The sequence below is a fragment of the Brienomyrus brachyistius genome, chromosome 8 (assembly GCF_023856365.1).
Source record: "Brienomyrus brachyistius isolate T26 chromosome 8, BBRACH_0.4, whole genome shotgun sequence".
Classification (NCBI taxonomy): Eukaryota; Metazoa; Chordata; class Actinopteri; order Osteoglossiformes; family Mormyridae; genus Brienomyrus; species Brienomyrus brachyistius.
In genome coordinates, this window is record NC_064540.1 from 15,226,071 (window position 1) to 15,248,000 (window position 21,930).

Consider the following 21,930-nt stretch of genomic DNA (forward strand, 5'->3'; position numbering starts at 1 on the left):
TGAAGACTATTCTCTGTCCAACACTAGCCCTACTTGGGAAAGTTACTTTTGAAATGTACATTTGATTACTTTCCTAACAAACGTTTTAAACCAGGCAATAAAGCAGAACAGCCCCAATGTCTTTGCTGACCTGCGTTGTCTGGAAATGTGTCAAAGGCAGCGTTTCTTCATGGTGAAAAAAAGCAAAGTAACAAAATTAATAAGCTTTTTACTGAAAATAATATATATATGGAATATGGGCCTTTTTTTCTCTCACTGATTACAATTACATTTATATTTAAATTTAATTATTTAATGCCATTGCATGCAAGTAGTTACCCCCCCAAACATTCTGGGTGAGCACACACGCCTGACGTTTTGCGTGGGGGCCCTGGGTGGAGTGTCATCCTCACGATTAAGCCAGCCAAGCCGCACCCCTACAGCTCTCTGCTGTGCCCCTTACCTGATGTAGGTGTCTTTGGGTCCCTCAAAAGCACTACACAAATAACACGCATTTATTATAGATTAGCATAGGTTAGCTCACCGCTACTAACCTGTCTCTCCAGAGGTCCCTTGAAGCCCAGATTAGCTGCCATGCGTAGTGCCTGATCATCCCGCACGCCTTCATATATGTCTATGACTTCCTGTTACAAAAGACGGAGGAACAGGAAGAATGTTCAGGTTACTCAGGCACGAGGTGACCAATAACTAGTGGCCCCTCAACCTGGAATTGGTAGCCCTGCTAATTACAAGCTGAATTCATGAAAGACTCGTATAGCGAGCAGATAATGGACGGAAAGAAGACTGTAGCGACGGCCCACCGGTGCCGGGAGAGATCGGGGAGGGGTCACATAACGGCGGCTGGCGACTTCAGCACCTTAAAGATGAGCTCGGGGGTGCGGGCGGCCACCTCCTCGATGTCCATGCCGCCCTGGGGACTGCCCACCATCACGGGCCCATTGCAGGACCTGTCCATCAGGATGGCGAAGTAAGTCTCCCTGGCAATGTCCAGGGCCTCCGCCACCATAACCTGCACAAAGGACGAGGGATCAATCACGTTATCACCGTCGCACACCTGACACGTTTCCGGTGATAAGGGACACGAGGGCAAGGTTTGGGGGGCGTCCCTCACAAGGCTCCGCGGCTCAATCACATGATGGTCATTCACAAACAAGCGCTAAACAGAACTAACAGGCCACCCCCAGCGCATGCAGGTGGCTCTCCTGGCTGTGTTCCATGTTCCATGAGAGAAACACCACACTGAGGCCATGACAAGAACGGCACAGACAGACAGACATATTTAAAGTATCAGCCAATACACTGGGGGCTATACATGTGTTTTTGGGGAGGAGTTACTTATTAGCCATTAGCTTTACTGACATCCAATTCCAACCATAAATCCTTTATGGTACATATGCAGTGCAGCTGAAGTTTTAAAGGAAAGAATGATCAATTAAAGGAGAGGTGATCAGAAACATCACATACATGACAGCCTGAAAGCATGTGCCCCCCCCCCCCCCCCCCCAGCCTTAACCCTCTCTCTCTGCAGCACTCGGCAGGAACCAGGATCCTGCACGAGAACATCCCTCCCTCAGGCAGCTCTTTAAAACGCGCTGCTCGTTCGATTCCTTCTCTAAAGTTTACGAATGAAGCAGGAAGCGAGGGACTTGCAGGAGAAAAATGGAGGAATAAAGCGAGCGGTAATGGAGAGCTCTGGGCGGTATTTCATGGGAGGGGGGAGCTTCTTGCACACAGCAGCTAAAGGGCGGGAGCGCTTCATTACCTGGGAATGCGTTTCCCCCACACAGGGTGTGACTAACGGCCCACTCCGGCTCGTTAGCGACGCACAGAAACGGCCGTTCATTACCAGCGCCAGAAAGCGAGGAGGCGAATAAGGCAGCGTGAACAGGGAAACAAACATGTGAGAACAAAGGGAGGCCGGCCCCTGACGATGATCGCAGCACCGCTGTAACAACGCCGAGCATCATAGCCATGTCACGCTGCGCTGAGAGGCAGCCGTCACCCTTACTCACCATCTTCACCTTGACGCCCTCCTTCGGGGTCTGCTTGGTGGTCAGGTGAAAGCCCAGCATCTTATTGGCCAGCTCTCCAACCACCAAGGGACTGCGGGAGGGAAATCAGAACACCTTTGTCCTAATTCCACACTCTGGGGGATTTTTTATTTTTTTTTAAGTATTAGTGCATCCGCACCTATAAAAAGCATCGGATCCATCTGTATCGGGTCCTCAGATTTTTCCAGTCTATCCCGCTAACTGGCCAAAAGGAGCAGTGTGTGTGTCAGAGAGGGATTCAGTCTAGGGATCTTTACGGACATTTCCGGCAAACCCACGTGGGACGCTGATGTGAGTGAGTTACCACTCAACTAAAGAATCTAGGCTTGCAGCAGTAGCTGTGGCAGTAACTGATGGCAAACGTAAGGCGCCCTTGCCGATAAGCGTGTTGCATGCAGAATTAGCTGCTGGGTACGTGTTACAGGATGCCGTAACGCTGCGTTCGGTGCGGGTGGCTGCTGCACAGCGCCCTGCAGAAAGGACATACTCACTCCTTGGTGAGGTGTACACCTCCTTTAAGGCCACTGTCGAACACACCCTTCCCACGGCCGCCAGCCAGGATCTGGGCCTTCAACACAATCTCCTTGGCATCTGGAAGGAAAGTGATTGGGGGGGTGAAGGAGAGGTGTAGAGGTAGGTAACGACCCTGGTTATTCCCTCAGCGGCCAGTACGCAAATTTCGGCTGGCAGCGGGGACGCGCCCCCCCTCAGCAGGGCACTTGACTTTGATTTTAGGGGTCGGACAGGGCAGATCTGCAGTGGGGAACAGGCACCCCCCTACCGGGCTAACGACCTGCAGCACGACCTCGCAGGCCGACTCGCAGATGGTTGCTTCGGCCGCCGCTCGGGTTAACAGCCGCAGAGCGCGGGGCTGACGGCGGGCCAGACAGAACGCAGCAAGAGCACCAACTTCCTGAAGAGCAGACAGTGCAGACACTGCAGACACGGATACAGTATCTGATCCCCGACTGATCTGAGGAGAATCAGCGGCAAGGTGACGGCAACTGGACACAACTCGGCGCTGCAGCCGAAATGCATGCGACATGGACAACAGCCAGCCCAGAGAAAAAGGGCGGGGCAAGCTGCATACCAGTTAAAGGCCAATCAGATGAGAGGGTGGGCGGCCGTGATGTTCCTAGGGCAGCTTCCACATTGATGTAACACATGCAGAGCAGGTCACAGATCAGTCCAGAACATGTCAGAGTCACTCAGCCAGCTCAGAAACAGGCCAGGGAGGGGAAGGAGAGTGGCGAGCAGGGACTGCTCATGGTTATGAAGACGCCCACACAGCCCCAGAATACACAGCAATAACCCACCAATAATATATTTAAAGTCTGAGGCTGATTACCTTCCACTAATATTGAAATGAAAGATTCCTGTTCTACCCTGTTTCAATTCAGGCTAATTTAATAGCGAGACTGAGGGAAAGGCGCTCCTGTAAAAAGCCGGCTTCCGTGCGATTTAAAGAGCAGCTCAGGCAGTAATCCCTGACATTTAGCTCCGTTTGCACGATTGCCGTATTTCAATTGGCTACACTGAACACAATGATGGCCACTTATTAGCAAAGAGCCCTAAAGCTGCAAAGGGATACAAATGATAATTACTCAGCAAACACACCATTTACATATAAAAATGAATTGTTAGAACTGCTTGAGACACAGAAGTGTGTGTAGCCATGACTATGAAGAGGTACATCAGCTAAGTTTGAATACAGGAAAACAGTTTCCCCCATTTTTCCATGGGGAATTCGAGGGCTAGGCGGCCTGCCAGCTGCCGCACATATCGCCATTAGCTCTATGAGACGGTAACGGCCTGCCAGCTGCCGCACATATCGCCATTAGCTCTATGAGACGGTAACGGCCTGCCAGCTGCCGCACATATCGCCATTAGCTCTATGAGACGGTAACGGCCTGCCAGCTGCCGCACATATCGCCATTAGCTCTATGAGACGGTAACGGCCTGCCAGCTGCCGCACATATCGCCATTAGCTCTATGAGACGGTAACGGCCTGCCAGCTGCCGCACATATCGCCATTAGCTCTATGAGACGGTAACGGCCTGCCAGCTGCCGCACATATCGCCATTAGCTCTATGAGACGGTAACGGCCTGCCAGCTGCCGCACATATCGCCATTAGCACTATGAGACGGTAACGGCCTGCCAGCTGCCGCACATATCGCCATTAGCTCTATGAGACGGTAACGGCCTGCCAGCTGCCGCACATATCGCCATTAGCTCTATGAGACGGTAACGGCCTGCCAGCTGCCGCACATATCGCCATTAGCTCTATGAGACGGTAACGGCCTGCCAGCTGCCGCACATATCGCCATTTGCATTTTGTTACTGGTTTATGAAGCTAACAGCTAATAGCTCCAAAACAGGGTGAAAATGTGCCCCATGACATGAAACATCAGGCATTCAAACGTCAAGCAGAGGAAGTCTTTATAAGCCGAGGTGAGGGATCACAGCATCTGTCGGGGGGGGATAAATGAATAAATATGCTAATAAAAGGGCGCTATGACGCTAAATTAAAAACTGGTTCAGAGAGATGAAATACAGAACGTGCTGTGGGCCTTCAGAGGAGGGGTGGAAATGGAGGGAGAGAGCAGAGGAGGAAACGGAGGGAGAGAGCAGAGGAGGAGACAAATGTCAAGCAACAGCATAGGAGCGGCTCGTCTGATAACGCAAAACGCTCTCACTCACCAAGGGTGCAAGTCCCAAATGTTGGAGGAAATTTTCCATTTTCTTTTTCACACTCATTAACTCCACATATCATGGACCCGAAAAGCATCCTTAATATTTCTGAATGTACATGTTGGTCTGCGCATCTCGGAGAATTTCCTCCAGCGTGTGCTGGGTTTCATTAACAGGTGAGCTGCTGCTTGCTACCTTCACAGTATGATGTTAGCTTTAGTCCAGAATGCATCACACCGTATGGCGCCCGATGGTAACACCACAAATAACACCGCTGCCCACATGACGATGGACAAGGCATCTCCGCATCCTGAACCACTGAAATGAAATTGGAACGTGGTCTTTGGAGCGAGACGACGGAGGAGGGATCCAGCCACGTGGCCACATGGTCCACCCTGTACCCTCCCCCTGCACCTACAGCATTCCAACACTAGCTTGATATTTATAACCGAGGGTTCGAAAGACCAGCCACGGACATTTCACAATGAAACTCGGCTTCTATGGCAGGTCTCAGTGACCACGAATGCAGGCTCGGTGATCTCAACACATCCGTCTCAGATCCGCAGGACGTGACAGTGAGTCCGTACAGAGTACAAAGCTACCATTCCCATAAAACGATCGACCGTGTGATTACTGCAACACGGGCTTCAAGGCCGCGTCTTCCGGCGACGCGTTTCGATATCTTCACAGCTGTTCATTTTCCCAAGGTGCCCCTCGTTTTAGACTTAATACAATATCTCAATTATGGAATGGTGCCAGGACAAATTCATTTAGTGCAGATGGGATTATATCGGCGTCATCTGTGCTGGGCCAGAACAGAAAGAGCTGATGATTATTTCACAAATGGGAAGGCACATCAAAAGAAGAGGGCTCTTCTTCCCTGCCTGTGAGTGAGAGGAGGGATTTAAAGCTCTTGGAGCTGAGGTAACACCTGCCACATCACCGCCGTGACCATCACCGTCGTCCTTGTTCTGACTGTTCACAATGAGTCAGGGCTTCATGCATGGCTCTGTCTCGCACGCTCTCGTGCAGGCACGCCTACAGGCCAGCTGTGCACCTTGCTCTCTCTCTCCCCCACACACACACACACACACACACACACACACACACACACACACACACACACACACACACATCCAGAGCATTTCACGGCCAGATATCCTGAGATTTCAGTTCCAATGGCATATTCCCGCCCCTGCAGGCGTAATATCGGAGGGCCAGCGTGGAAGCCGATCGATCCTGCATTTTCACAGGTCGCATTGTGGCCACATTGTGGAATTTGGCGAAAGATTCAGAGAGAAACGGAGGCTGGCGTTTCCATCCATGGAAGGTCAGGGCAAAACCCCGGAATGGCTCTTATATTATTGGACGACAGACAAGACGGATAAAGTCACATATAGGAAGACTGTTGGCAGCGCTCATCAACGAGTGCCCTCCCCCCAAACCAAACTTATTTCCGATTAATGGACGTAAACAAGCTGGGGGCTTATTTACTAATGACAGCGGGGAGCGTCATGTTATTACAGCAACATCGATGTTCATCTTGTTTCCAGCATGCTCACAAAAACAACAGCAATCCGGGTCGCAGCCAGAGGCTAGTAGCGGCGAGTTAGCGCTAGCTGGTATTTAATTAAAAAAAGTAATAACGCAACAGCAACACAGAAAAAAAACAGATTAGTTTAATTACTTTAAACACAAAATGACATCCCCTAGTGGTTCTCCATTTACTCAAACGGATACGATACTGAGACAAGGCTATTGGTTTGCGTGACTTTTTAAAATGTAATCGTAATTAAACATCTTATACTTCTTAACAGCAAAGCATTAGAAGTTACAAAAATAAAAATAAGTTTGCACCTTTCGTATCTCGGAAACCCAGAGTCCGGCCCCCCACACTTGTGTACGGAGTATCATATTTATTAAATTACCATTGTAAAAAGGAGGGCTGAAAGTGGATCGGGGAGAGGGCAGCTATTTGCCAGAGCCAGATCTAATGATACCATCTCATCAGAGAGCCAGGGGCCGCGAGATAAAGCGATCGGAGCGCGGGCAGACAGTGCCACGGCCAAGCAGACAGGTGTGTCCTTTGTCAGACTCGTCCCGGAAGTTGCTGGGACGATCGGTGATAATGCTTTCTCATGGGGTCTCTTTGGCAATGGTGTGTAAGACACCAATGTCACATTCTGTCACTTTTTTTTTAACAAGCTGGCTTGCATCCAGGGTGTAAAATGAACTTCTTGGTAAACAGCCGCTATGACAGCTGGACACGATACCCTATGCACTGTTTGAGGATACTGTCTTGTGTATTTTTATTATTTTTTATATTTGTCTCTGACAGCGATTTGCATACCCATAAACATGGGCGTGTGATTGTGATCGGATGTCCGGCTTCACTTGAGACAATTTAATTTGCCCCAGACAGCCTGTAGGTGGCCCCAGCTCGGAAAGCGTGCCAAAACATTTAGTCCTGCGGTCTCACATGGTAAGCGGTGCTTCGCGAGCAGGGGCACTGGGCACCAGTGCTGGCTGACACCAGCTGCCGGCCGATTCATCTTCCCACGGGCAGCGCAGATTGATGGTGGGGGTGGGGGGGGGGGCAGCTGGCTTCCCCACAGGCGGTCAGGAGCTGTGACTTTGGGCCTCCTTGTCAAGCAGCACATTACTGGAGCTGCAAAACTGCCCAGTGCTGCCTAGATATGATGTACTGGGAACAGGGATGTCAGCATTTCATGAAACCGGCTTCACACAGCGATCCGCTTGCTTATTTTAGCCCGTAACAACCGGCCAGGCAGACAGACACACACACAACAGGAGCAGAGAGAGGCAGAATGGTCTAACTGGAACAATCTGGGCACTATGACTGTGTTCCCGGATGGGTCGAGGAGGAGACACAGCATAGTGTAGGTTCCATTACTGCAGGCCGCAAAATGACAGGAGTTCGTGATTGATGATAAAGAACAAGGCCTGATGAGAGAGAGCTACTACAGCAGCTAATAACGGCGTGGCGTTTAGAAAGTAAGAGCATCGACCAAGTGCACATCATTACCCATCATGCTGGGCGTCAAGACAGGAGGCGGCCATGATAGCTGGGAGCCGCACGCCTCATGCTTAGGCCTCCAGGAAGTCAGTCCTGTCATGAACATGTGCAGCAATGGTGGCCAATAGCTACAGGTGAGCAGGGACAACATATTGCATTCCACATGTCACGCATAAGAAGTGTCGAAGAGTCAATATCTGTCACTAAGAAATGCAATTCCCCACAGTGCTGCCACATGCCGCGTTTCCACTTACATAGAGCCGGCTTTGGTGCTGGGCTGGTTCTCGCTTGGTGCTTTTTGAGAACATGCCCGCGTTTCCATTGGTTTCAAAAAAGTTTTTATAAGCTGCTGAACTGAAAAAAAAAAATGCTTCCAGAGTATGACTCGTAGCACTCTGTCTCTCTTGCTCGTATCCACTTTGGTCTTTGTAAAGGCTCCTCGTCTGTCTGTGTGAGTGAGGGCTGTCTGTTTGTTCTCACTCGCTGTTTTACTGCTGTCCTTTTAAGGATCACGCAATAAAAGAGACTGTTAAAAACTGAACTTTGCTGTCCGCGTCAAGATCTTTTCACCACTTGAACGTCACAATATTTTTGTTCAACCTGCAACATATTTTATACCTTATTATGGTGAGCAGATCGATCTTTCTTTTTTCACAGAATGAAAAAAAACAATGTAAGGTTACTCTGCTAATAAGCTGGTGAGTTGTTTCACTGCCGGAATGGACAATATTAGACAAAACTCTAGCAGCTATGGACTGAATTTTCCGGGTATATGGAAGGTGTGCGGAAGAGGAACAGGAACGCTTTCCACGCTTGCAGTGTGACATCATTACTACACAGTGAACCGGCCTCTGACAGAGGATCCGGATGATTCACTGGCCGAGTCGTGGGGAAAAGCACAGGCAGTCTATCAGACCGTTAGCGAGAGCTGTTAGCGCGCGGTGGCGGCAGGCAGCCGCTGCTGCACAGGACGCACGCGGGACGTCATCTCGGGGATAAACAAAGTCAGCGCAGCCGCCACATCTGACCTTTAAGTAAAAAACCCTCCTCATTCATTGTGTCTTTAAAAAGAGCTTGGGAATAAATGTGGAGAGCAACAACACTCAGGAATCCATTCAGGTCATAATTCACTGGGGTGGGCTGGGGGTGAAGGAGCTGCACTCAGAGGGTGTAATGACCTTCGGGGTGGGGGGGGGGGGGAGATCAAAATAGACGTGAGCAAAGAGCACAGTTCCCTGCAAACTGCGTCGGGGGCCCCGACATGCGGCCAACCTCAGGTGCATTCTCCACATGCTAATTCTGACGTGGGGGTTTGTGGGACTGAACCCCCACCATTCAGAAGTACAGCCCTCTGCCACAGGCCGAGAGTGTGGCATACAAACACGCCTGGCAGCCATGCGGGAGCCGTCAGTGTGCTGTAGACAATGGGGTCTCTAGATGAGCCGTAAAAGGCCCTAATGGAGAATCCATGCTCAATGGAGGACATCGCTGCCCCCGCCCCCCCCAGTCAGGCCTCCCGAACAGTCCTGATCTAAGGACAGCCCACATGACGCGGGGGGGACTCGGTCATGGGTCACGAAAAGTACAGAGGCAGAAGAGTGCTGGACGGCTCTGAATACGCATTCCGGGGACGTGTGTATGGATCACAAGGAGGACAGCGGAGCAGGTGGTGGGTGACCTCATAATGTCAGATGACACCAGGGGACATGAGGCACACCCAGTCAGTGCACACAGAATTAAAAAGCCTGCTTCCTGCATATCTATCACCAGCCATCCTGGGAGGGAGGATAGACCAATCACTATCGGCATTCTGAAACCTGCAGCTGAAGAGGGGATGGGCAGAGGTGATGGGAAGGGGGGGGATGTTGACCTCTGAGGACTGTTACCAGAAACACAGCATCGCAATCTGTGACAGGAGACAGCATCAAACTAATCCAGAGCTTGCTGTCTGAAGGCTGGAGACAGCCCTTCACCTGGCTAATCTCACAAGCGTGAGGCACCTCCGAGATTCCACTGAAGGTCACACAGCGGCACTACCCCGGTCTGCAGCGCCCGTGATCACACCGAACACAGGCCGAACTGTGCTACGACAAAAAGCCCAAGCTAAACAGGATAACAGCAGGCCTGAAGGCATGACGATAAGAGATCACTGCTAACCCAGGTGGGCGAGTATTTGTTTAATGTGAGACAGACGGTGGGGGATTGAGAGGGAAATTCCCCAAGCGAAAATCCATAGGCTGGAGGACGAGGGGGGAGCGGAATGACTAAGGGTCAGACTGCAGACTGAAGCGAGGCGCTGAACCGCACCAGGCAGTAATTAAAGCATCTCAGTGGTATCTGTTGCTCCCTATTGTGGCTACTCAGGTTTGCAGATCTGGGCCGGTGTATCACCATCTGGAAAAAGCTGAGTGGAGAAAGGCCAAAACAAAAGATACCCGCAAAAAAAAAAATCACTCACACAGAAGACCCCGCATCAACCTCGCTGTGAATGGCGACACAGAAGGGGCAAGTGAACCGCATGTCCCATCACTGCACTACAGGCCTGTGAGGTCCAACTGCACTATTCTAATGAAATTCAAATGTTGTAAATATTTACGTGACAGCCACCATGATTACTCGACTAAATCCGATAACGCTATTAAAAAGCATCAGTTAAAATTTTGACATTCAGGGGATTTGAACCAGCAACCTTCTGGTTACCGGCTCAGAGCCACCACTCCGCCCAAAATACCATAAAGGAGATGAAATGACCCGAAATAACCTATAGCAAAACAGAACTTATCTACCAACTGAGCGAGTCAAATGAGCTAGTGGTGCTGCCATTGTGTCAGACACAATGCAGTGCTGAGAAATGCGATGTGATTATCCTGCATGTGTACTTTGCAGTGCTGAAACAATATATTGTGTAGATCTAAAATATATTCTGCGACCCTATATTATACAGTATTAATATATAATATAAATATAATATACAAGCATAATATGTATAATGCATAAATAATTACTTGATGAATCATCAGATTAAATCAGTAGATTATTGCTAATATAACTGATAGGGACAGTGCTACTTTACATAATCAATGCCAAAAATCCATTTTTGAATTTCTGAATATTTATACAAGCTACTATTAGTCATCAAATACTCGTTACCTCGTCTGTAAATTGGCCCTTCTCGCTTAGTGTAGAATAAGGAATGTACCATTAGGGGCAGAGTTATTTATGACAGTAAATGATCCTTTATTTTTTTTTGAAAAAGTACATTGGAATGCTTCTCGTTGTCGACCCCATCTTGGTCTCCATGAGACACACAGACACGTGGAGGTCAGAGCACAGGGTCAGCCCTCGTGCAGCACTCCTAGAGCTGGGGGTTAAGGGCCTTGCTCAGAAGTCCACAGACATGTGATTATTCCGCTGAGGCTCGAACCGGCGACTTTCTGATAACAGCTACAGATGCTCAGCCCGCTGAGTCACTTCCACAAAAAGCTCACCAGAATGGCTGAAATTGGAGAACCTAGCGAAATAACGCATGAAATCACAAAACCTGAAAAGTGCAGTCTGGGTTTTTGTTGGCAACTTTTATGGTCTTTTATCTGGGAATTTTATTACCAAGATTTCAAGAACCTGGAATAGCACATACATGCACGTCAAAATACCATACACTGCAGTATAACGTCCGAAAACGGTATGAAAAACTACATGGCACACAATAATATTTTGATGTAGCCTAAACGGACAGAACTAGATTGCTTGATGTCGTTTAAGTTTTAAGCCATTTCTTCACCATTTCATGCAAATAAGCCTATGTTACCTGTCTAATGTCAGTCATTTGGTTTTTTTTAATGTTATACCACAATTTAGAGGACTTTGTTAGTACTGTGGCCGTTTCTATCCTGCGGGTAGCTACAGTAAATAACTAAAATGTGTTATATATTATTGTCTCCTCATTGTTTTGCTCACATTGAAGACAGTAGCAGGCTGATGCTGCAGGTTTCACCCTCGCGGTCAGTCACACATAACAGACTTGGGCTACAGTGCGATCGTGGTCCGGGAATGCAACTGCATCGTTAATTATCTATTTCCTTTAAAATGATAAATCTGTCATCTTATAAAAATTTGGATGCCTTTTTAAAATGAGTTTCCGAGGCCTACTGTAGAACCACTAGAACACTTTAGTAAGGACTCCCCTGACACGTGTTCGTCACTAACGGACACAAACAAAACGTAAAAAAACCCGCGGCAGGACAGCGCTTTGTGGATGCGTCGCTGTGGACATCTCCGGTGTCATGGTCCTCCTGACCTTCAGAGCTGCTGCAGGGTGTATATTGCAAGACAGTGAATGTCCAGTGATGGACTAGCATCCCATCGAGCGGGGTTAGTGTCCAGTCTCCTGTGCGTCCTGGGATAGGTCCCAAGCTCTGCGGGACCCCGTGTCAAATAAGCGTTTGAAGGATGGATGAATGAACAACACACAAGCACCACAAAACAAAGACAGCCTTGGAAGGTGCTTAGGCAGAGGCTAATTAATTCAAACTCACACCAGTCCGGTGCTGGGTGCATGAAGCACGTGTCAGTGCTGCATTAATGAGGGAACATATGCCAGTAAAGGGATGCACACTTCAAAGAGTCAAGAAGCTGCTGAAGCAGGCAAAAACACGGTCAGGTCCGCCTCGGTCCAGACGTGGAGGAAACTTTCATTTCTGTCATATGATAGACACCAAAAATATGCCTCTCAGTTTGATGGGGGAAAATAACACCAAAAAATGGAGCACTTGGAACAATACAGAAGTACATCCATTGTTATTTCAAGTGTCAGGGCTCTTCAAAGCCTTTGCCCAGTTTATGAGGAGGGAGGAGATGAAAGGGGCTTCATAGGGCCTGAAGTGTATGAGAGTCTACTGCCAGCAGAGAGAGAGAGAGGGGGAGAAAGAGAGATGGCAGGAGAGAGGAGGAGTGAGGGAGAAAGAGAGAGAGAAGTGCGAGAGAGAAGGTCATGGAGAGAGGAGTGAGAATGAGTGACAGGAAGACGGAGGCAGAGAGGGGGAAGGAGTGCGAGAGGAATGAGAGAGAAGAAGAGTAAGAGGGAGGGGGAAGGAGGCGAGAAAGTATGAGCCAGGGGAAATAAGGAGTGAGAAAAGGAAAGAAATAAAAGGGGAGAAGGAGCGAGAGGTAGAAGGAGCGAAGGAGAGTGAGAGAGAGATGTGTGGCTGAGGAGGCGCCTGAGCCCATGCCGACGGGTGTGTCTCCTGGAGTGCGGGCCCACTTCTCAGTACCCATTACCATTTTACGATCCTATTTCCTGCTAGAATCATCTAGTGAAACTACAGCACAAAAAGCTGATACACACAGTTACCCCTCACGCACAAACTCACATAAAAGTCACGAATCGCTAAGACTTTCCATCCATGTTCTAGTCAATCCACCTTAACTGCGCATCACAGCCTATCCGCAGAGAGAATGTCCCACAGGCTGCGGGCAAACGGCCCCCATCCCCAAACGGCGCCATCCCCAAACGGCCCCCATCCCCATTCTCCTTCATATCACGGCCCCTTTGGGTTTGGCTCATTTCAGTTTGGAAGGACTGCGAAGCTCCTCCGAGGCTCCAGACAAAGAGGCCCTCCACACTGCAGCACGCTAACAGGTTATCCCCAGATTACCGCCGCAGACACACAGGGCACCGTGGGACCCTGCAGGCCTGCCTCTCTTACTAGGGAGGTATGATGGTCATACGAATCTGCCACCCAAACAGGACCGAGGTGGAGGAGGTGCAGGGTTCGAGCAGACGTCAAACCTCAGTGCACTGGTGCGAGGCTAATTTCACTTTTCCAAAAGCATAGCCTTCACAGCAATTTTCCTGCGCACTTCACATGCCCCGCCCTGCAGAGCTCTGCCGGAGAACCTCAATTTAATACCATTTTAAAAGGATGAAGGCATCTCAGAGCCTTTGACACACGTGTGAAGGTCTCGTCTGTGGCTTCAATGCTGCAAATTTTCTTTCCTTGCTATTTCACTCAAAAGTGGACTTAGCCTCTGACCTTGCTTTCATTCCTCCTGCAGTCTGCCCCCCCCCAGGACCCCAGACCCGTAGCCCTCATGTCAAGTGATGGGAGGCGTCTCCACGGTCACCATGATCGCACCAGAAACACATGGACTGGGAATGGGAAGGGGGCTTCCGTCAAAAAGCAGTTTCCTTACTCAACATCAGGCAGCGTAACCACGGCAGTGGAAATTAACGGTATTTTATCTAATATCTCCTCTAATTTAATGTCCAGCGAACCACAGTGTGGCTGGAATAGAGCAGAACGGTGAGGAACGCCGAGCCAGCTCTTGTTTGGACGGGACCTCTACCACACGGCGAGAAAGGCAACAACTCACTCTGATGGAAGAGACTCCCCCCCCCGCCGTATGAGCACCCCGGGCCCCTCACCAGTCCGAAATGAGCTTCTGATTTATCGTGCAGCTCGGCGCGCCTGGGATCCGGCGGAGTGCATTTACAGGAATAATTCCAGGGAGATTCTGCTTGTTTTCACTGCGGAAACACAAATCAGGCCGGCAGTTACCGTCCTTTATGATCCATAAAGCCGGGGCTTTTCTGCCTTATGGGCCGCCGTCAGTGATGCGACGGGCAGCGCACGCAGGCCGGATAATGAGCGCCTCCTTTGGTGTGTTCACACCCCCACTATTAGGACCTGCTAATGGGACAATTAGTCACATGGCATGGAGGGCGCCCCCTGTGGCCAATCATCAGCGTCACAGGTCCCGTCCAAAGGGAGTAGAAAGAACATATTAAATATTAATAAGGATCATAAACACTGCATTATAAACATAATAAAGGGAATCTACGGGGTGGCACGGTGCTTAGCAATGCCGCCTCACACCTCTGGGTGCTGGGATCAAGTCTCTGCCAGGGTTCCGTGTGTGGAGTTTGCATGATCTTTCCGTGTCGGTGTCCAGTCCCTCCCCCCCCCCCCCCCCCCACAGCACAAAAACACACAGAGGCTAATTAGAGTTTTTGGAGCAAAGGCGGAGATCCCGTGGCTGAAACGGATCCCTTTGCAGGGGTGAGACACCAAAATCCGGCAAGAGGAATTCAATGGATGCAAATGTCAGAAGCTTGATAACATATGAAGTCAGTGTTCAGGCTGCCGACAGCACCGTACATAAGGAGACAATTTATATTCAGCTTGTTTCTCATGTCTGGAAATAAGGTAAGAAGTGAGCTAACCGCATAAAACACGTGAAATTCCGGCAAACATCGGGCAGCATATTCGCCGCGCAGCTACATCCTGCTTTACGTACCAATCAGCGGCCATAAATCTCACGCGTACGCCGGCGCTGCGTAATCTCATTCCCAGCCATGGCTGATAACAGCACAGAATTACACTTTCAGCTTTGACAGAGAGATTACTTAAAGTCCCCCCCCCCCGCCCCAAAAAAAAAAAAAAAAAAAAAAAAACCTCACAAGCTGCTCAGAATGAGACCCCCAGCCCGTGGGCACAGACGTGCCATCATGCTATCAGACAAGGGCCGCGGCGTGTTTACTGAACGCTTAAAAAGGAGAGAATTTCACTTTATTTGAAAACACGTCACTGTCTGGGTGGTACGGATGTATTTTTGGTAGTGTATTTTTAGTCAGGCATTTCTGCTTTTTCAGCTCCTGTTGATAAACAGACTGGAGGGATCCTCTCATTCACAGCTAGCGCTGGAGGATGTCCAAGTCTGACACCGTCCAGTCCAGAGGAAGGACCATCCAGCTCCCTGCATAAAGCGGGAGCGAGCATGAAGCCACAGGCTCCCACACTGAGCTGTCAGGACACTGCTTCAGGGTCAGAGGAGCAGCACAGACAGGATCCTTCTCATCAGGTGCTGGTCACACCAAGGTCAGGGAAACAGTAACCTGTCATCAAGAGAGGGCGCCACTGAGCACACCCCCCCACCCTCAGACACAGTGATCTGCGACATCCTAGCAACCATCTGCGAAAATATCATTATAGCATTCATGTGACTGCAGATAAAAGTGGGTTGAAACTCAAAAAAAACCTCAATTATACTCTTATTTTTAATTAGACGATTGAAGGATGAGCATGTGTCATTCAGTTTCATCATATTTTGGTCAATAGTCATTTTTCCTTCGCTAACACTAAGCACAAACACGGCTGCCTACCTCACAAACCATGAGTGTTAAGGGAAGAAACGCTTCCTTGCCTGTAAAGCTCATCGAACCAGAAGAACGGCTTCCGTTCAAGACAAAGTCATTACCAAAGGAATAGTGATGCAGCATCAGATACACAGAGCAGGGTCAGATCACCCCGCAGCACTCCATTATTACCCCTTTACCCACATCGCCCCCTGCAGGTGATGGACAGACGTGCACGGCTCCACTCACTCAGTTTCTTTGCGGCTTCCAGGGCACTGGAGGACGAGTCAGCCACGAAGAAGCGCTGAACGGTGACGCCGCTCTCCTGCATGAGCTTTTTGCTCTGGTACTCCTGCAGGTTGAGCCAGCGTCTGGGGTCCAGGCAGACCGCCTGCAGGGGGCGACAGTGGGTTAGCACTAAAGCGCAATGAGCAGCTCACACACATCTCACACACCTCAGTTTACTAGTTGTCATTCCCAGCTACACCAGAGACATTCACGCATGGATGCAGGTTATGGCCTGTGATACGCTTTAACACAGCAGGAATCTGAAATCCAGGTCCATGATCACCACTCGCGGCAGTTTCACTGTCGAGACACAAGGTCCAAAGCGAGCGAGCGAGTGAGTGAGTGAGCACTCCAGAAGGTGATCCCCGCCACAAATGTAACATGACCCCTCAGGACCATTTGCCCATGTTAATAAGAGGCCTGGATTCCTGTGGAATCAACCCACCCATCAATCAATCACACATTCACTTCACTCGTGTCCCTGAGCGTCCTCTCTGCGCTCCCTGCATGGGGGCAAGGCGCGGAGGGCCGACCCAAACCTGCCTGGGTTCTCAAAGACGCCCTGCTTCAACACCAAGTGTCTCCAAAAAACTCCACACTTCTCTAATCCAATCATGTTACAGAAATGGATACTGCTTACTTCATAATACTGTTTATGGCCACCCCACTCGGCGAGTTGCAAATAGGGGTGACGGGAAACAAGCTAACCTGCCTTGAACGCCACAGCGGTGCAGCGTCGAAGTGCAAAACAAACTCTAGCACCAAAGGGGGCCCATAGCGCAATGACGCAGACGAGCCACACTGTGGCGCTGTGGCAGGCCGATGGATCCACCTGGAGCAGTGAAACCCGAGCAGCAGAACCGCCTCCTTAAGGGGAACTAATCACTCTCAGGATCCCATTACCTCTGGCCCGCCGCAGGTTCGGTCATTTTTTTTTTGAAAAACACTTAAAGAAAACATCTCCCCTTTAACGGTAAGTCTGATCGATACTCTGCTGAGTGTCATCCATTCAAGTCATCAAGGTCTAACGAGATCCGAAAGGAAATTTTCCGGGACTGAAAGTCATCCCGGTCGGCGACTGTCAGTACCTGAAGATTTTTCATGCTTAAGTACCAGTAACTTTAAAAGCAATACACTGAAAGCAGGACCACCATTTAAAAAAAAAAAAAGAGCCAAACTGCATGTAAACATGCTGAATATACACACATTTTATGCAGCTACCCGTTTTATGCAGTTACAACAAAGCATTCATCCAAGACTCAGTCGGCCTCAGGAAAGATACAGCTGTATAATTTATCCCTAACGCACAAACACAAGGGTGCAAAACATATTCCAACTATAGTTCTGATATAAGCAAATCTGAGTCAAATATTTTACATGTAGATCAGAGGATTCGGGGATTTGGAAATGATTTATGCATGAAATAAAATGTTTGCTACTACAAAAAAGAACAGGGCATCCCTAAAACTGCACAGCCTGCCTTTGAGACAGGAAAACGTATTAAACAGCAAGGGAGGGCAGCAATAATCAGGTTAGAAAAACAGCAGGGCATGACCACCTGTCCCTAAGGTTTGATTAAAAGGTGAAAAATACCATGTGAAATCCAGCTGGAAAGAGGAACACCAGGCCAGACAGACGTTAGGCCCACATAAGCAGGTTTGGAGAGACAGGGATTAAGCAGAGCAACTAACCCTAATTCTAAGGGGTTAAGGGGGAAGACGAAAGGCCAACTGCTGCCTTGTGAGGAAGAACAAAAAGGTGATGCTTTCCTTTAAGGAAACAGAGCTGTAACTGCATTAAACTGAAGCTTACGGGAGACCGACGCTCCTAAGTTCACTCCTTAAACTGCTGTACTTTCACACAGATGGCCCCATAAAATATGCAAGGACAGAGTTTATACGATAACATTTTCCCGTACGCCCAAGACCGTTATGCCCATTTTCAAGAATTCAAGACACAAAGAAAGCTCAACTTGATTCATTATCTGGGGGCGGTGGGTAGCTTTGTGGGTCAGGACTGAAGTCACCGCTGGGCTCTTGAGTGAGGAACCCAGGCTGGATTGGGAACACTGGACTGGACTGGTGACCCTACACTGTGACCTAAAAGTCACTCTCATCTGTGCATGTGTCTCATGAAGAGCAAGAGAGACGAAAACACAATTTCCCCCGTGGGGGTGAATTGGGGGTGGAGGGTACACTGGTGTCATACTCATTACTGGTGTGATTGTGCACCACGATATGGATTTCCACTTTACAGTTAACACCGCTAGAAGTCAGCAGCCCAATTATACAACAGCCTTTTTATATATATAAAAAATGAAGCATTTTATTTTCTTGTAGCTGTAATCTGAATACTACGTTATATAGCATGCAACCGGTTTATCTGCATGGTGTGAATTTTCTATCAAACGGTCATATCGCCCACCCACAGTATGAATATAGTTTTAGCTGCTTTCTGGGATCTATTATTGGCTAAACCTGAACTCAGCTGAAATATGGGGTGATCTGTAGTACCAAAGACCAAATTCTGCTCCACAAAACCTACGCTGGCAGCTCGCACTTAAGCCCAGCGAATTCCGGGGGAAGTGATTTCCATCAGCCCCTAAGGTGACATGCGAGCTGAGGAGACTTTACACTGTGTTAGTACATTTGGCCATGTGAAGGCCCGCTTCAGAAGCCTCCGCTTACGAGCTACAATTCCAGGTGAAGGCCCGCTTCAGAAGCCTCCGCTTGCGAGCTACAATTCCAGGTGAAGGCCCGCTTCAGAAGCCTCCGCTTGCGAGCTACAATTCCAGGTGAAGGCCCGCTTCAGAAGCCTCTACTTGCGAGCTACAATTCCAGGTGAAGGCCTGCTTCAGAAGCCTCCGCTTGCGAGCTACAATTCCAGGTGAAGGCCTGCTTCAGAAGCTTCAGAAGCCTCCGCTTGCGAGCTACAATTCCAGGTAAAGGCCTGCTTCAGAAGCCTCCGCTTGCGAGCTACAATTCCAGGTAAAGGCCCGCTTCAGAAGCCTCCGCTTGCGAGCTACAATTCCAGGTAAAGGCCCGCTTCAGAAGCCTCCGCTTGCGAGCTACAATTCCAGGTGAAGGCCCGCTTCAGAAGCCTCCGCTTGCGAGCTACAATTCCAGGTGAAGGCCTGCTTCAGAAGCCTCCGCTTGCGAGCTACAATTCCAGGTGAAGGCCCGCTTCAGAAGCCTCCGCTTGCGAGCTACAATTCCAGGTGAAGGCCTGCTTCAGAAGCCTCCGCTTGCGAGCTACAATTCCAGGTGAAGGCCTGCTTCAGAAGCCTCCGCTTGCGAGCTACAATTCCAGGTGAAGACCTACTTCAAAATCCGCTGGTACTTTGACTTTGATCTTCCCTGCAGTTGTATGACAAACTCCCCACCTTACACGTGTAAAAGGCTTAAAATCATTATTAACTGTATTAATTGTAACACTTCACATTAACATTAACCTTTATAACGCATTCATTAAACATTAAATTCACCTTCATAATGAATTCATAGAACATTCATAAGCAGCATGTAAGTATACCCTAACAACCGTAACAGCTTTAATATACATAACAAACATTATATGATAATGTCTGTTATTATCATACGTTTGCTATTAATGTATATTAATTGCAGTTAATGTAAAGCATTACGTAACAAAGCCTATGGAATTAAAGCCAGTAAAAAGTCCCTCTCGTTTAAAAAAGGATGAATGATCTTTTGAACTTGACAGAAGAATGTCAACAACTGGACAAAAACTTTCGGCATACCGTCCAACACTATGTTACAGAGAAACTGGCAGCACACTATTGGGGAAGCCAATACCAGGGGGTATACCTGTGCCCTCTCCCCCATGAAATGCTTTCCCTGATGACAAATGAAGGCCGGAAATGGCAGTACGAAAGAAATCCAACAAATTCTGCAGGTACCTGGAGCAAACAGAGCTTAAAACGGGCTATCGGAAGAATTTATCGGTACCTGATTGTGACAAAGCAACGTGTATGAAAACAAATTAACGTGCTCTTGTAAAATAAATCCATACCTTTTAACGCCTAGCAAAGCCATTAAAATGAACTTTACAGAACAACCCAACAGCTACATAAAAGTAAATTACCGACAACTGTCCAGAGAGATCTGGAGTAGTCCAAGTTCTTTTGACAAAACCACTATGAATGTCATTTGCATGTTCATTTCATATATTTCTCTCTCAAATGTTACAATAAAACCTGCAGTTAAAAGAAAGATCAATGCTGTCATTATAATCCCTCCTACACGCTTGTATCACAAAATAAGCTAAACTGCCAGCTTCCTCAGCGCGTGTCACCTTATGAATAAGTTTGTAGCTACCAAAAACACATTAAGCTCGCAATCCGTGCCCTCTAGGTTTAATCTCAGATGAGACTGCATGATCTTAGAAGAAATATATTATAGTTAAAGCAAAGTAAAACAACAGTTAAATAACAGTGTTTTGCTGGTAATGCTTTCGACATCTCATTTGGGAGGATAATCACTACCTTAACACAGGGGAGGTGCAGCTACTTAACTTCTGTAATCGGAGAGGCGGGATGCTTTTTTTGGAAGTGTACGCGACACCGGCCTCCACAGCGGCCGCCTCCTTCACAGAACTGACGCTCGCATCAGGCGAGAGATGTTAATGATCAGCAGATGCCGTTCTATCTGCTGGCCCAGATCCAAACGCAGGCGTGAGGAGCCTCACGCTGTGGGATGCACAGTTTAGTGAAACATATTAAATACTGAAACGATTCACAGGCCAAATCGCCCACCTCTGTGAGCAGAAAACTTCTGTATTTAAATTAAAAAAATAAATGGGGGAAAAAACAAAAATCAATAAATAAAAGACTCCAGCAGAACAATATAAAAGCAGAGTCAAGCCTGCATTTCAGAGACAGGTGACAAGGTTTGTTACTCAAGCCAACAAATAAGTCACAGTCCTGGGAAAGGGCTTGAAGTACGGCCAATGGAAAGCCACACAAGGACGTGACACTTCACGTGACGCATCACGAAACAGCCACCCTTAAACGATGAAACCCTCCATCTCCGGGCTCACACTCCCAAATAAAAACGTGTAACAGTGTTTTAATTAGGAAAGTGAGTATCTGGAGCTCTGACAGGAAGGCAGAGTGAGGAAGGGGCGGGGTTCACAGGCCACTCTTAGAAGGCGATTAGAGGCAGCCGGGAACGAGGGCGACGCGATCCGACACCCCAGAGGTGAGAGCAGCGAGAGAGCGCAGCTGGAGTGGAAGCGTGCAGAGCGGGTCATCCGAGCAGCTGCCAGTAGGACGACCTCAAAGGGACTGGGCAGCTACCCTTCAGACAGCACACATCACCAGGGCAAAAGTTGGACAGACTGCAGAAATCCTATATGACAGTGTCCTGCAAGCCGGTCCTCGGAGACCCACAGACGGTCCACATTTCTGTTAGGGAGCTGGGAGGGAGCAAAATCATGGACCGTCTGGGCGTCCCCCGGGACCGGATTGGGAAACAGATATGTCATGCTGGACAAGGCTAGCTGATACACTCACATAAAAAGCCCATTCTCTTCTTTTTGGCAAACACTAATAAGGGTGACTGGGTACCTGGGTGATTGCATTCGTAAAAGATTAGATATCGGGAAGAGTTTGGGTAAACAGGTCAAAATGGCGATAAAAAAGTCATTATATGAGATGGGGGGGGGGGGGGGGGGTCAGATGCACAGGAACAGGAGCAGAGACTCGTAT

The 21,930-nt window shown here is 48.8% G+C and overlaps 1 protein-coding gene across 1 annotated transcript in view; it reads right to left on the reverse strand.

Annotated features, from left to right (window-relative positions):
• Positions 1-21,930, reverse strand: part of suclg2 (succinate-CoA ligase GDP-forming subunit beta) — a 62,672-nt gene that overhangs the window by 31,296 nt on the left and 9,446 nt on the right. Inside the window, exons 2-6 of the mRNA XM_049023028.1 lie at positions 16,164-16,305; positions 2,543-2,642; positions 2,013-2,103; positions 857-1,009; positions 534-623 (exon numbers count right to left, since the gene is read on the reverse strand). Coding sequence (XP_048878985.1) covers positions 534-623; positions 857-1,009; positions 2,013-2,103; positions 2,543-2,642; positions 16,164-16,305 — 576 coding nt within the window. The remainder of the gene's footprint in view (positions 1-533; positions 624-856; positions 1,010-2,012; positions 2,104-2,542; positions 2,643-16,163; positions 16,306-21,930) is intronic.